The sequence below is a fragment of the Lutjanus erythropterus genome, chromosome 11 (genome assembly GCF_056507025.1).
Source record: "Lutjanus erythropterus isolate fLutEry1 chromosome 11, fLutEry1.hap2, whole genome shotgun sequence".
NCBI classification, from domain to species: domain Eukaryota; kingdom Metazoa; phylum Chordata; class Actinopteri; order Lutjaniformes; family Lutjanidae; genus Lutjanus; species Lutjanus erythropterus.
This window is the reverse complement of record NC_139327.1, coordinates 15,212,267-15,228,734: the sequence shown is the minus strand read 5'-3', so window position 1 is coordinate 15,228,734 and position 16,468 is coordinate 15,212,267. Positions and strand designations below refer to the sequence as shown.

General features: G+C 34.9%; 1 protein-coding gene across 11 annotated transcripts in view; it reads right to left on the bottom strand.

Moving 5' to 3' along the window:
• Positions 1-14,039: 14,039 nt before the first annotated feature.
• The window catches only part of LOC146318764 (RNA-binding protein Musashi homolog 2), a 351,568-nt gene continuing 349,139 nt past the window's right edge, over positions 14,040-16,468 (bottom strand). For 6 of the 11 annotated variants that reach the window (XM_084730906.1, XM_084730904.1, XM_084730911.1 and 3 more), the window contains one exon: positions 14,040-15,438. Coding sequence is in view for 6 of the 11 variants with exons in the window: in XM_084730904.1 (XP_084587030.1) it covers positions 15,394-15,438 (45 nt within the window). In the remaining 5 variants the exon portion in view is untranslated. The remainder of the gene's footprint in view (positions 15,439-16,468) is intronic. The other 5 variants (XM_084730905.1, XM_084730907.1, XM_084730912.1 and 2 more) reach the window with 1 other exon arrangement.

The window sequence follows — 16,468 nt, the reverse complement described above, 5'->3', positions numbered from 1 at the left end:
TGATCTTATCCCTTAGAGTTTTCAGAAGGAAAATAACGACATTATAAAATACTTCATTTTAATCTATTAATGTCATCTACAGCAAATGAATTGAATCTATAATCTGTAATCAATAAAGCTTAAAGGGACAATTCACCCGCAGATCAAAAATACATTTTTCCTCTTGCCTGTGGAGCTGTTTATCTTGTTTAATATAGACTGTTGCAGAGTTTTGGAGAGCTCAACATTTACTCGTGAATAAGAGGCTCGTCACAATGTGGGATGAAAACATTAAAGGGGTAAGTTATTTGGTGTAGGGGTAACTGTACACCATGTTAGTAGACCTGCAACTTTCATATTCTATGAGGTAAAATGACTTATTTCATTGGTTAGGTGAGAGCTATATTTTGGCTTATATAACTGTGTACCTTTTATAGGTGATCCCATCCATCCATGCTGACCAGAATCTACTGTAGCTAATACAATATACATAAGCACCTCATACAACCCCAATTCAAATAATTCAAACTATGCCTTTAACGACATCCTCCTTAGCCAAGTTCTAACCTCTTGTCTGCTGTCGGGGCAAACTGTCCCTGTCTATTGTAACATTCAGCTGGAGTTCTTTTTCAGATTAGTGATTATAATTTGTCAGATTTTATTTATAAGTCACTCCAGCCACATTCGGGACTATAAGTGTTTGCCAGATTGATAGACTCGTCTTACATAATGAAAAAATCACATGAGCTGAAGAACCATGCCTAAAACGAAATTAAGATTAGGACACAATGAAACTCATTCTTCAGGGAGACTCAATTGACGCTCCTGTTTGTTTCTTATCTCCACCTTCTGAAAAACAATCCAGGGACCAGTGCCACATATGAAGCTGTCTGCGTTTCTTGGCCGCAGACTATTTGCCATTCCCAGAAGGTCATTTGGTTAATGCACATTTGAGTTTTCATGGACTCTTAACTAGTTTTTAATCAGCAATTATTAGTGAATTGGAAGGCTGTGCAGGCGCATGACTCTCTGCCGGCAGGAGAGTGCCCATCAATGTCACGTCAATTTCCATGCCAAAGGCTACATTAGGCCTGCAGTCTGGGAGGAAACAGCCACCTGAGTGCCTCATCTCCCCATCCACAGCAGTCTTCCCATCAACTATTGACTCTATTACACAGCTCTGTCAAAAAAATTTTCCGCTTCAAAAGAGGAGCAACCATTACATGGCTGTGCAGGGAGATAATTTAGTGATGCACATAAAATTAAGTGCATATCCATTGAACATTGCTCATTATTGCACTTGAATTCCTACAATGCCAGGCTTGTGTGAGGATCCTGGATGCTTCCCAACCTTTCATTCCATCCCCATTTTCAAGGTATGAACGCAGCTTGATTATTTAGGCTGATGTACTATATAAATAGCTGTCATTTTCATCTATATCTAACCTACCCGTAATTGGCAATTAAACATGCAGGCATCTCAGACTAGCTCTTAATTACCGTTAATAAATGCTAAGGGGCCCTGAGGTGTCCTCGCAGGCTGAGGATGGGGGTTGTGAGTCTCCTGCAGCAGCAGCACATCGCTGCATGAATATGCATATGGCAGCCAGGTATTCTTCAGCTCTCTCCTCTGCTTTTTCAGGCTGACGCACACGGAGGTGGCAGCAAAGCACCTCTTGAACCACCACTTCTTCATTACACCTCCACAGCACAGCGGCCGGAGCGTTGTTACCATGCTGCATCCTCGCAGTGGCATTTCTGCACACCCTGTGGCTTGTTTGTGTTTGCCAGGAGCTGTCACATTCAGCCTGTTAGCACTGGCCCATGGGAAATTTACACCGAGCCGCTGGTATGAGGTGAGGCCATCAGATGAACAGGTGACATGCAGCCTGATGTGCTCATATCTGGTGAAATTCATGTACGTGTGTCACTCTGTGTATGAAGCCAGTCAAAATCTGGGAAACCCCCTAATTCTTAGACTGGGTTTTCCCAACAAGGATTAATTTTTGAACCGGATTCAATCATGGTTTAACTTTAAATTATGTTGCACCAAACTTTTAACTAGCTTAAGAAATATCACATTTAAATTGCTCTTCAAATGCAAGTTTTAACTCTAAATCTAGATTAAATGTAATCCTGTTTCACTTTAAACTCCAATTTAAAATGTGATTCATTATCAACTTTAATTGAGTTTTATGATGCCTTTCTTTTTTTATTTCACTCCAGTTGATCCATTAAAACAGTCTGCCTGCCTTTACTGTGTGGTTGTCTGATTTTAATGTATCATTTAGCCATGCTGGTCCATTAAATCAGCCAACAAGGAGGAGAAATTATGCCAAGCTATCATGATAAGTTAACTAGACTAGACTTTAGTTTACATTTTGTTAATTCTTTCTCTAGCTAGCAAACATTGTAACAATTTCTTAACTTTTTAGATAGCTAGCATAATAATGTAGGCTAATGTATTGTTAATTTTTTATCTAGCTAGATAGATAGACAATACAACATTGTGTTAGAATACAGAGCAGTGGAAAGTTAACAGTTTTACACCCTCGTTTATACTTACAAATTACAGACAGCATGCAAATGTATTTATTTATTTAATTATTTATTAATTTAAATTTGGGTACAGATTAAACTATTTAATTTCAGTATACATCAAGATACTTGGATTCACTAAATGCAGATTACTTTTTAATTGTGAAACACAGCTCTGCTTAAATTTAAATCTGAATTTGCTCTTTTTAAACTTATTGAAAGGACCCTAAAAATATAGTGAAAAAACGTAAGACAGGAATAGGTTTGAGTATCTGAAATGTTTATGATCTTCACCTATTACTTAAATTGGGCAACTGTACTGTACAAATGTTTAGGGTGATAACTCTTCAGTTTATAGATGACAGAGATCATACAGTATATAGATGAATAAGTGATGTATTTCCACAGTGTCAGCCCTCTTGAACAAATATGTTTTTACTTGAAAACAAACTTTAGTTGAACAGATTAAATAACAGCTTCCCTTTCTCTGCTGTGAGCTGACATTTAGCTCCCATAATGACTGCTGATTGTCTTGCAGTGTTCCACCAAAGACCTCAATCCTTGTATTTAAGGGCCGATGAGTGTCGGGCTCTCTGATCGTAATGGCACTTTTAATTAGCACTTAATTAAAGGCAGGTGGACTGGAAAGGTCAACCAGTTAGGGCTGTAAGTTAAAAACACAGACAGGCGCGAGTATCAAATGTTTGATGAATTAATTACAGTGACCAGCATGTGGACCAAACTCCACTCAGACCTGCTGTAGGTAAATAATTAAATATTTAACACCATAAAAAGCCACATTTTGACATTTTTCAATCCATTTGAACATATTTATCATAATGTTTTATTCTAACTACATTCCCACTATAAGTTTACTATTCTATATTGCTTGGGATTAACAAAATAAACAAATAAAAAAAATAAATCACATGTTCTAATTAACCAAAACAGTAAAATATTGGTTAGCCAAAAAACATTTGACTGGCAGTATATATTTCTTAACGTGTGCTGTATTTTATGCTGCTTGTACCTCAAACGTTTGCATGTTATATGTGCACATACCTTATGCCTCGGCTCCACACTGGTCTGTCAGAGAAAAGCAAATATCAAAAGTAGCTTCTGTTAATATGAAACAATAGTCCGGACACTCAGTTGGATGGTCATTGCACCCATTACACAAACAGAAAATGCAAACATGGCTGCAGTGTGAACTAAACTTGTAGCGCCGCGTTGGCTCTGAAAAACAGAGCTGGGCAACAGTATTGATCTCGGTCAGAATTATAGATCACCTTGTCTGAATGAGTGATGAAGCTGTCGCTCTGTTGGTCTCACCTGACAAGCACCCGCATTAAAAATCCTGATCCCTGAATTTCAGATGCAACAGTAACATGTCTAATAATCTTAATCTCTCACAGTTAACATATAGAAAATATACTTTGAATCTACTAATTACATAATTATTATGGTAACACTTTATAGTAAGAGTACATCAATTATGAATTATCATTAATTCATACATGACTTAATCAAGAAAAAGCCTGAATAATGTGCAATACTTCATGAACTATCAGTATTGTACAAGTATTAACAGGATCTTGTGTGTGACTTAATGCAAGAACAATATATTAATTAATGCAACAATTTCAATCATCATGATTTCTGGGTTATTAATGATGTTCATGTCTTCTTCAAAGGTGAGTCAGTCACAGCAGTGCTCATTTATTCTGTTGAATTATTATTATTATTAAAGTATTATTATCATGATTATTTAAGCATTACTTCTTCATGACCTCATTATGTTTGTAACCCTGTCCAACACTGATGAAATAACTTGATTAATGGTGGCATAATTGTGAAATCATATGTATCATCCATTTCACTCTAAAAATGAAAAAGCTGAGAAAACTCAGAATGCCAAACTTTTAGTTTTGAAAAACCAACTAATAACTTTTTGTCGAGATGTACGACTGTTCTTCTTTAGATAAATTTGAATCTTTGGGTTTTAGCAACAACTACAACAAAAAGGTTTGTAATGAATAATTGTTAATAATTTAATGTTTTCAGTTGCAACCATTCAATCAGGTTCACAGCTCACTGTGAACAATTTTCAAGTACAAATTTGTTGGGTTCTAAATCTCAAAATATGATTATAGGTTGGCAAAACTTGTTTTAGTCTGAGTTTGACTCAAAACTCAAAAATCTACTGAAGGTTGCTGCCTTGAAATGATGAGCTTTTTCAACTTTCTTTTTATAGTATTGTTTATGCATACATGACATACACAGTTTTTCTCACTTTTTCCTCACAAATAATTGATCATAAATGGAATCCAAAATTATGATCTAATTTGCATTGGGATTTTTTCCAAATACATGATGTCTGTATTTGAAGGGCCACAAATATGATGAAGTCATGAAGAAGTTATGCTTAGTTAATCATGATTACAACACTTAACAACATACATATTGTGTTTGGTCTGTTTTTTTTTTTTAGAACTTAGAATTCACAATGACTGAAATACTCATAGTAAAAAAAACTTACACATGAAGTTGTGGAATCAATTAATCTTCTCTATTTAAATTAATGCAAATAAACAAGTTATATTTATTTAAGCTAATTAAACTTAAAAATTCTAGTATTTATTTTCAGAATACTTCAGAACTTATAAATGTGTTTTTCCAACTTGAAGTCTTTGGAGTTGAAATAAGGAGCTGAATAAATGTACCATACAGAGTTTAATCAAGTCATTAAATTAAGTTTTTAAAGGAACATGATCAGCATATTAGCAGAATTTCCAGCACGGTTTGAGAGGTAAACCTCCTGAGACCCTGCTTTTTTATAGTTTGAAGAAAACAAACCCCTTCACACTTAAAATGTAACAGAGTCACTGAGAGCGGTTTGACATTTTGTCTTTGTGTCGATGCTGAAACAGAAGCAGCAGCAGCTGTACGTTCGTAGTGTTAAATGAACTTTTCACACTGCATCTAATTCGCATGTATTGTTCATCAGTTTGACTGAAGACTCATTGCTCAGCTTAACATGTTGAGCTGACTGAATATGTTTTCTCAACTGAACTAATATTAAGTTTATTTGGCTAGAAAATCATAAATTTACATCAACTTGTCTTTTCACATTCAGCCAACTCAAACTTTGAACTTTAAAGTTAAAACAGTTTGTTTTTATTGTGTAGTTGTTGCATTAATTAACATACTGTTCTTGTCATGTATGAGATACTGCTAATTATTGTACATTCCTGATAGTTCATGAAGAACTAAATGAATAAATTCATGCTTTTAATGCTTTTAATGGACCCTTACTTAAAAGTCTCACCATTATTTTTATTGTTATACTCAGATGTGTCTGTGGGTGCCAGTACAAGATTAATATTATATTCTAGAGTCACTTCTTAGAAAACAGAGAAGAAAAGTCATTGTTTGTGTCAGGTGGCAGAAATTATTCCGAGGTTTTCAGCGCTTCATTCTTCTGCTTACCTCAGAAAAATGACTGAGAATCAGATTTTTTGTTTCTGGCATGTGAAATGAAATTCTGCAGCACTAATCACACTGTGACAAACACATGAAAGCTAAACCCTACCACTTTATGTGTGTGTGCGTGTGTGTGTGTGTCTCTCCACTATTGTACGGCTCTATAAAAGGCCTGTCATGCGGCAGCCTGTTTGCTCATCTACTCATCACATCCTCCAGCCGTTTATACACTGAGCCTCAGCTAATATTGATGCTCTCCATGTGATGCTGCTGATTAAAAAGAAAGCACCGGTGGTGGATGCAGCCGCACTGCCTCTTCCCCGGCGCTGTGAGAGACCACTGAGGGGCAGCAGAATTACACGCCAAGCTCCTGTTTGTTCACCACTTCCGCCCTTTAAAAGCATGTTAGTGCTCAGACTCTATTAATCCTGCTGACTTATGAGTGACCTTAAAGGATCCCCGGTGCTGATATGCTGAGTGTGTGGTTGAGTGAAAATGTAGAGTGAAAAAAACAAACTGTAATCAACAGAAAAAATACAAAACAGTCAGGATCCAGTTATGGGATGTCAGCAGATGCTAAACAGTATGGAGAGTGGATGTGTCTTTGATGTGATGGTTCTCTACATTATTACACGTGATATTGAAATGTTAAGATAAATATTATGTCTAGAGCCCGACTGATATTGGCCAATCACAGCTACATCGGCCAATGCTGTTATTTTCCGATATGCATCTCCATGAAAACTTTTTTCTCTAATAGAACATAATGCAGGTTGTTTTTATCTGTAAGCTTTACAAGCTGCATTTTATGTAAATTTGATTCTTGTCTTATTGAGCCAGTTCACCCCAAAATCAAAAATACAAATCTTCCCTCTGGCCTGTAGTGCTGTTTATCCATCTGGATTGTTTTGATGTCAGTTGCAGAGTTTTGGAGATATCGGCCACAGAGATGTCTGCATTCTCTTAAATATAATGAAGCTAGATGGCGTTCGGTTTGTGGTGCTCAAAACAAACAAACAAACAACAAACAAAAATTCATTTGAAAAACTTTCTGAAGGAGAGTAGTACCTATGAAACTGCTTGCAACAAAGTCTGCATGAAAGAGATGTTATTGTTGATTTTTTCAAATGTATTTTCTGGCACTTTGAGCACCACAAGCCGAGAGCCTTTTGGTCCCATTTCACTGAAGAGAAGGCAGACATCTCTACGGCTGATACCTCCAAAACTTGGCAACTCACACCAGTCCTATCTAGATCAGGGGTGTTCAAAGTTTTTCATGCCAAGGGACCTTTTAGCTGATAGAGAGACAGAGCAGGGACTCCTTATTGCTTTGGATTTTCTTCAGGTCTTCTTGTTTTTTGGGTTAGCCCGTAGCTCCTAGGCAGTAGCATGGTTGATGGTAGCAGCATTAGCTGTGTTAACTGTAAAAAGGCCAATTTATCATTGCTGTGTTGGATTCATGTCAATGTGTGTATTCAGACATATTTTAAACTTTTAAATTTTGGGGGGATCACCTGCAGTAACTCTTAAGACCAAAGATCAAGACTCTAGATGGATAAACAGACCAGAGAGAAAAATATGTTTTGATTTGATATATTTTATATTTTTGATTTTGCGGTGAACTGTCCCTTTAATTTTGCTTTATTTCTGCTTTTTATTCATTATTTGTTTCATATTTTCAATAAAATACCAGTGAAAGTTTACTGTTTCAGTGCACTGGTATCATTATTGATAATAAAGTTTATCGTTGAACAGTAAAATATCTTGTCTCCATCATAAATCTTTGTCATAAGTGACAAACACCACTTTTGAAGGCTCACTGGTTAAAATGTGTTTATGAATATTATGCTATATTCTGTATAAAGACTATCAGACGATATAGCAATATCAGAATTTTTTTCCTCCTTAATATCAGTATGAGCCCCAAAAATCCAGTATCAGTCGGGCCCTAAATATATCAGATCTTTTTTTTTTCCATCTTTAGCAAATATATTCCAAAAAAATACAAATAGAATGAAACAGTGAAAACGAGTAATATAACAATTCAGTTTATTTTATTTATTTTCCAGACAGACACATCAATTTCTGGACCACAGTAGAGGATGGAAACCTTTCACAGACATTTTTTGTCAATATTATTATTTGAAAATACAAATATAAAATTAGACTTTCCACATTTGATATGTGAGAGACCCCCATCCATTATTATTATTATTATTATTATCATCATCTTTTTTTTTCTTAGTATATTTTACAACAGGGCTTGAGCAAGCCATATGATAACCTGAAAGATGCTTTCAGATGTCAGTCAAGTCTGTCTGTCTCTCGCCATAAAAAGTCGGTTAACATAAAAAAAAGGGGCAAGTGTTAGGAATGGGCAGACAGCAGTGAGGAGAGCTCTGTGCTCAAGCCTGCAGAAACATGGAAGCACAGCAGAGCCTCACACACTGCCGTCCATGCAGTCTGAAGAGCTTCCAGGCTCCCCTCTAGGCCATGCGGTCTGCTCCAAACTCGACAACACGCCAGGGGTGAACTCTCGTGTTGGTGAACATAAGCTAATAATGACGCTTCATATGACTATATATGAACCTGGGTGTGTGAGCTGTGTGAGGAATATTCTGTATACAGCAGAGGTCTCCAGTCTAACTTTGTTCAGTTCAAAAGTGAGTGAAAATTGCAAGTATATATTTATCTATACACATATATATTGCAACTGTATGTATATATTTAGTAATGAGCGTGGGTGAGATGGCAATGGTTTTTGACTGAAGGGGAAATTCACCCTAAAACACAACTGTACAGTTGAACTTGTGTTATTTCTGTCACCTTGGAGTCTAGATTTGTGAACATGAAGCCATCTTTGTTACTATAAATGGTTGGTGCTAGTAGTGAGAGTCACTTTGCGGACTGGCCGGGAGACTAACTTTGTGGTCACTGCGACAGTATCCAGTATCTCTCAGAGATAAGGGCACATTGTCTGGTTTAAAACCATTAGCACCACTATGAATAAGCCTCTTTTGGGTATAAAATGCTCAAGAACGTTCAATGAGCCTTCAAAGTCAGTCTAATTAATTGGAAATGGAGCAGAGGCTGAAACAGTCCACGTCTGCTGGCCTCGCAACTTTTGGGAGACATGTTGTCATATTCAGAAAAACAGATTTGAATCCCAGACGACAGAAATCTCATAAGTGTGCATGTGTGGGTTTCAGGGTGGGATTTTCCCCAGAACAAATGGGATAAAATTGTTTGGCCATTGCCTAGCACTTGCCTCGAGATTCAAGTTTAAATGGATACGGTAGTACACTACAAATGTCAACACCTTCCAGGTTGACTTTTTTTCTTTTTTGATTATTTTTTTTCTTAAACCAAGACCCCTCCCCTCTCCCCAAAAATGGATAAGCTAGTCTACTAAGATGTGTAACATTCATCAGCTGTAAACTGCTGTCAGTTTGAGATAAAATGAAATTACAGCAACAGAGCCATGCTACCTTAAAGTCCAAGCTACAGGATCACAAAACAATAGAAGGGTCAATTGGTATACTGGGTAAGATGGGAAAAATGAGCCGTTTCAAGTTTTATTTTTTCAGTTTAATTATAGCCTAAGAGCCGCCAGGCGCTGCAACAGTGAAACAAACAAAACCATATTTTATACTTGTTGCACTGTTATTGGTTTTTCAGATGAAATGGCAGCAAAATTGGAACCAACTGCAGCTCCTAACGAGCTTCTTGTATCTGTTTGTAGGTGGTCTGAGTTATCGTTTATTATTTGATCAAAATATTCAGATAATTTCAAGGGACAATGCTGCAAATAAAACTGGAGGAACACTTTCTTTTATCCTTTCAGAATAAAACTTAACTAGTACACATAAATTGGTACACTCAAATGACTGATTCCTATTATATTTGTAGTTTTTCTACTGTTGAGATAATTTTAACATTATAATGTGCAAATGAGGTGAACATAAGCCTTAATACTTTTTAAATCAATTATTTGGTACATCTTTATTTGATAACATTGTCATTAAACTGTCATTACTATGTTATGAGCATGAAGTAATCTACTCAGCCATGTCATTTTTAATGCAAAGTTGACATTGTTTGATGTCTTCATTATGACAACTTGACATTCATCAAGACAACGTAACCTGTAAAGGTTAGGTGGTTCGCTCCTCAGTTAACCAAGCTAACTAGCTAACACCAGCTACAAATGAGAGCAGACAGCGGTTAGCCTACTTTAGCAACAAATAATCTAGCTAACCACCGTTTGTCCATCAGGAAACTCTATAAACTGCATCACCTTGGTACTGTCCTCTGTCATCAAACTGGCCTTGTAACATTTGTAATGACACCTTTATGACAAGTCCACTTCAGTTTAAGTCCACAGTGCACCACTTGAAGTCCAGGAGAATGTTCATAACACACTTATAATGGTTTCATGGCAGCCAATGTCAAAATCAGCCACATATGACAGTTTAATGTAATGTTAAAACATAAAGCTAAACAGCTTATTTAAGTTAATAATATCAAGTTGTCAAAGACATTATTGGCTTAATTAATGTCATGTTGTCATAACGAAGACATCTCAAACAATGTCAGCTTTGCATTGAAAATGACATAACTGGCCAAATTACACTTAATGACTACAGTCATGTTCATAACAGGTGTCATGTCATGGATGTGACACTGTAATGACAGTATTATGCACATCCCCTCAAATTAAGTGTTACCATTTTTCTTCTTTTCTTTGGCTTTCAATAGTTTTGGGTGAATATGAGATTTTTTCCTTTGTTGTCCAATGTATCTATTACCTTTATCATTTACTTTTATCACAATAAAGTTTAATACAATTTGACTTTATGTATTTTGTGTTGATTTGTCTGGTTTTTAAATAGCAAAATGTCCTTTATACTTGCTGGATTCATTAGAATAATTTGTCTATTAGCGTCACTAACAAAGCTGCCATTACTGTACACATTGTATGTAATTTGACAGTCTATAATGGACGTGAAGAATGAACAGACACTGTTATTTATTAATGTAACAGCGTTCAATTTTAAGACCCCATGAGGTGAAATGAATGAAATAACTGATATAAAAACCTAAATTATGTTTTATTGAAATTATACTCAAAAAATAACTCACTCTGTGGCTGGAGTGTGCACACAGCTTGAGCTCCTAAATTGAATTGGCTTGTTGATAATAGGTTTGTTTTTGCTTGAAACACAGCTGCCTGTGTAAAATCCAGCAGGTCTGCATTGTGGACATGCTATTTTTGAGCATTTTAAATTCAAGTTTTAATATAATCCTTTTCTGCTCTCATTTAGCTTAGCAATGAATCACAGCTTTAGGGTGCTGGTCCAACGTCAAGGACATGAATTTAACAATCTAATAATCAGCAACTCATCCTTTAACACCTGCTAATATGCCTCTAGAGCCAGAGGTTTTCTGTTTAATGGAGTCTTTTGCAGTTTTTTATTTCTACAGTAATGCCTCTATAATGTCAATATGTGTGAACACTGATAAACAAAAACTAATTCCCAGAATCTAAGATTAATATTATTAGAATTATTGATAAAAGTTTTAAGAGATAAAACATTATCTAAAAAATAACTGGGTAAATTTCCAAAGTGTACAAACATTAAAAGATATAACAGGTTATTTTAACATCACTATGACTGATATTATGACTATTGTGGTAATCATTGGTATGTCTCTTAAAAAAATATGAAATATCTTTTACATAAAATCTTTTTCCATGATTTATAGCTTGTGTCCCCTCTTTAAAAAATAATCAAAAACAAAAAAAAAAAAAAGTTTTGCATATCTAGCGTTAGCATTTAAGGTAGTATGGCACACCCCTTTTAAAACATTCAAGGGTGGGGATCCAAATAATGCCTTGTGAACAATTCCATCTTATTACAGCAACTGTTTTCTCTATTGTTCATCCATGAGAGCTTTGGTTAGCTGAAACCATGTGAGAGTGGCAAAAACCAAACCAAAAAAAAAAAGAAAGAAAAAGAAAAGAAAAACATATACAGGGAATAAATTACAATGAACCTCTATCAAAATAATTGTCTGCAAATATCAGAATAACATGATCATTTAGAGAAAGGTCTATCTTGACTGGTCCTAAATCCACTATTCACTACAAGTAGTATATTAATGAGTCCTATATAACATCTACTTTGTAATTACAGGAGATAGAAAAAGAGCGCGAGAGGGGGAGAGGGATAAATATGAGAGAAAGGAGAGGTAGAGCAAAGGGAGAACAACAAAGACCACTACACTGGTATCAAAGACAGCACTCTGTTTACAAGTTAACTGTGATTTCTTTACACACTAATGAAATACATGAATGATCAACAAAAAGAAGTAGGATCTCTGAGGATGGGGAATGGAAAGAGAGAAAGCAATGGATGCACAGTACATTTTAATAGTATATTACAATTATTAATATATAAACCACAAAGTATCAATAAAACTCTGATTAAACTTGAAATCAGCAAAGAAGCATCTTTCTTTTTTTTATAGTTTTGTATTTCTTATTTTTCTTTTACATTTGAACATTACAAGGGTTTTTTTTTCTTTTTACTCTTTAAATTATTACTTGATCACACCTCCATTATCATTTTACTTTAGAAGTATCCAGCATATTTCTTTACCTGGTTGTTTTGAAATCAAAACAAATGAGACAAGAAGAAGAAGAAGAAGAAGAAGAAGAAGAAGAAGAAGAAGAAGAAGAAGAAGAAGAAGAAGTGGGTAAAATGAAAACAACAAAAACACACCTGCAGCAGGTAAAGTATTTCAGAATACACACCATTCATTCCATCAGTGACTTTAAAAACCAGACTGCACTCTGGAGCATATTATAATTACACTGTAAAAAAAAAAAAAAAAAAAAAAAAGTTGAGAAAACTCATCATTTAAAGACAGCTGTCTTCAAAAAAAAAATAGAGAAAGAGTTTTGAATCAAACTCAAACAGTTTTGAAATAACCAGAAAAAAAGAGTTTCCCAACCTTTAATCTTTTGAGATAATTGATTTTTCATATTAAAAATCAGTCTTTTGAGTTTTAGAAATAAAGAATTGTATTTCAAAAAATGTTGAGTAAACATGAAAGTGAATAATGGTTAATAATTTAATATTTTCCATCATGTTCACAGCCCACTGTGAACAATTTTTGGAAAAACTTTTTTTTTTTTATTCTTAAAGTCAAAGATTTAAGTTTATTTAAAGAAGAAAAGTAAATTATCTCAACAAGAGCTCATAGGTTGATAAAACTTTAAATGGTTTAGTTGAAAATATTACATTATTAACATTAAATTATTTACTCCCACTTTAATGAATTTACTCAACAATTTTTATACAATTTTGTTTCTCAAACCCAAATATCAAAGTTTTTGTAAAGAAGAAAAGTGAATCATCTCAACAAAAGATTATACATTTGCAAAACGTGAGTCAGTTTATTTAACAACTTTGAGTTTGACTTAAAAACCCAAAATAGTACTGAAGCTAGTTGCCTTGAAATTATGAGTTTTCTCAATTTTTTCCTTTTTTTTTATAGTGTATCATTATTACTATTAAATGTTTATCATGAATAAAATCAGTAACCACACATACTGTGTAAAACCTGGTGCAGTGACAGATAGCGAATAATTCAGTGTCATCTTTTGACCCTGTATAAATATCTTTAGATGAGACATGGGTCTAATATATATAAAGAAATCCAAGTGTACACTGCAACATATCAGTTACTATTTCCCAAGCTGTTAACTCACCTCAAAACTCTGAAGCGTTTGTCTAGTCGAGAATACATTAACCCAAAAATCCTTCATACTATCCCAAAAGCACAGGGCCGTTTTTAAAAAGCCAACATACAGTATACATGTGCAAATAGGAAAAATGGCCTGTACTTTACTACTCACAGTGCAATGATTACTCGCTTTACTTATTACCTTTCAGTGTTTTCAGTTATTTTGCCACTAGAATAAATTAAAAACCTGCCAATGATTCCACAATAGAACTCACAAAAGGCTGAGGTATGGTATCAAAATGTTTACTTTTTCCTAATTCATTCAAAAAAAGAACTGATTCAGAGAGAACGAGCATTACATAAAGGCTCGAGCAACGGAGCCCAGATATTGTGTTCCAAAAAATGAATCAGGAACAAGCAGGATGAAACAAACAATAACATACAACTAACAAGTTCCTCTCAAGAGTATAAAAGTGTCAGGATGCACAGAGCACTGTAAAATGCCTGGTTCAAGTTCTAATCTTCACATCTAAGTACAGTGTGCTTTGGATTAAATCATCTTTTTTACTCTCTTTCTCTTTGAAATGATACTGATATCTTAACAGTTAGACAAAAAAGATACCAATCAGGCTCTTTTTTTTTTGTATTTCTTAAAACTGTGTTGACTTAACTCACCGTTTTGTTGTAAATTTGCTGGTATGACACTTGTAAAATTATTCAGCTTCAGTATTTACAGAGCAAGTGTGTTCTGTTTGTCTGTTTGGGTCATTATACCGTCTTCCAGCAGAGAAAAAAGTATAATAATAACTGTTTACAGCTTTTTCTTCTATTCACACGCTATAACATGTTCTTTTTGACACACCATCACAAAAATATGCTATTCTCTCACTGAGTTGGTTATATGCAGTGACTGGAATAATATGTACAGCTACATTTCTTTTTCTCAAGTTTGAATTCACAATGTAGTTATATGAAATTTGTTATAGCATATATATATATTTCTAAACAACAAAAACAACACTTATAAAAAAGGACCATAAAAATATTGGAGTCCTCTTTGTATTGCCCAAAAATAGGTAATTATGGTTAACAATGAGACATCACAAGAAATAAAACAGCTACTAAGATTTATTACTTAGATACCCTCTTTAAATTTTCCTTAAAATTTAATTTTTTTTTTCTCTGAGTCTCTCCACACCGAGCTTCTTTTTTTGCGGAAAGACTGGAACATCCAATCATTTCTCCTTTACACCTACCGATACAAAGATGAAGACATGACTTGCAGATATTCTTGGCTATGACCCCCGTACTTCAAAACAAAAATCCATTTACACAAAGATACTATAAGATTAAAATAAAATGACACAAAATTAAGGTTTAAACTAAAATGACTTCCTAAAAAACTAATCAAAACAAAAGCTAACAGAGGAAGGAAATAGGTGAATGAAATCGACGTGAAACATCATTACCAAACCAGGTTGTAAAGTTATAGGAGGTTTGGATTATAGTACAGCAGTTGTTATTTTTCTGAGATGACTAACGTTTTCTTTTCTTCTTCATATGGTTCCAACTTTCGTTCTTTTTGCCTGGGTGACGCTGTAGTGCTTGAAGTTGGATAGCATCACCTGCACACAAAGCCAATTAGAAACTTCGTCCTGTCTTTCCTGGGCCACCAGATATACTCTGCTGGGTGATAAAGGGGAAAAAAAGGATAACAACATCATTAGACACAGTTTAATTTGCATAAATCTTTACCACAAATACTGTACATGATAAGATTTACAGTGACATTTAATGACAGAAATCTGTTGACATTAAAGGTGCAATATATAAGAAGGGGGAAGCATATCACCTGAATAACCACTAACTGCCATGAACTGTAGCTGCTGTTAGCTAGTTAGCTCAGTTTTCCTGGACTAAGAGCACAGAGCAACGGGGGTAAGTTGGTGTTTACACCACTAGTGCAGGAGTTTTGGACTCCTGGGAGGACGTAGCTTTCAGGCCCAGGGTTGGCGGACACAGCAGGGAATGCTAGTGAACAGCAGCGCCAGAGTGGGAACCCAAAATAAACCAGAATATTTTCACATCTAACTCAGTAAAATATGGGTTTATTTTGAACAAACAAGAGTTGGTGATTGTTGGAACAGGGGAAAGATGAACTGAGATGGTTTTGATAAATTCTGTTTTGTTAGACAGGCAGGGGCTAGCTGGCTAGCATGCTAACTTTAGCAGATATCTATACAACAAAATACAAAGAAATCTGGCATTTAATAATGCCAAAAATGTTATTTCCTCACATTCTATTGATAATTTAAGTCATTTTTAAAAAATGTTTTCAAACTAAAATTCTACATATTGCACCTTTAATATGACCTTTTGGACGACGACTGAGGCGTAATAGCATTAAGTAAACTGCAATTATCAGGTCAAACCTTGCTGCAGGCATAACATCAATATACGTAATTACAGTAAAGGACACCTTGTTTAACACCTTGGTGCATGTATGTTCACACTTTTAAAAAAATCTATACTTTTTAGTTATACTGCTTGTTAACTTAGCAATCATGTTCATGCATGTGCCGCTACTGTTGAGTATTGACTGCTTATCTGGAAATGAACTCATTAAACAGCAATATAAACACGTGTGCACAAATGAGTTTAACACACATCCCACATCATATCTACAAAAATAGCTGAAAGCAGACAAAAAGCCCAA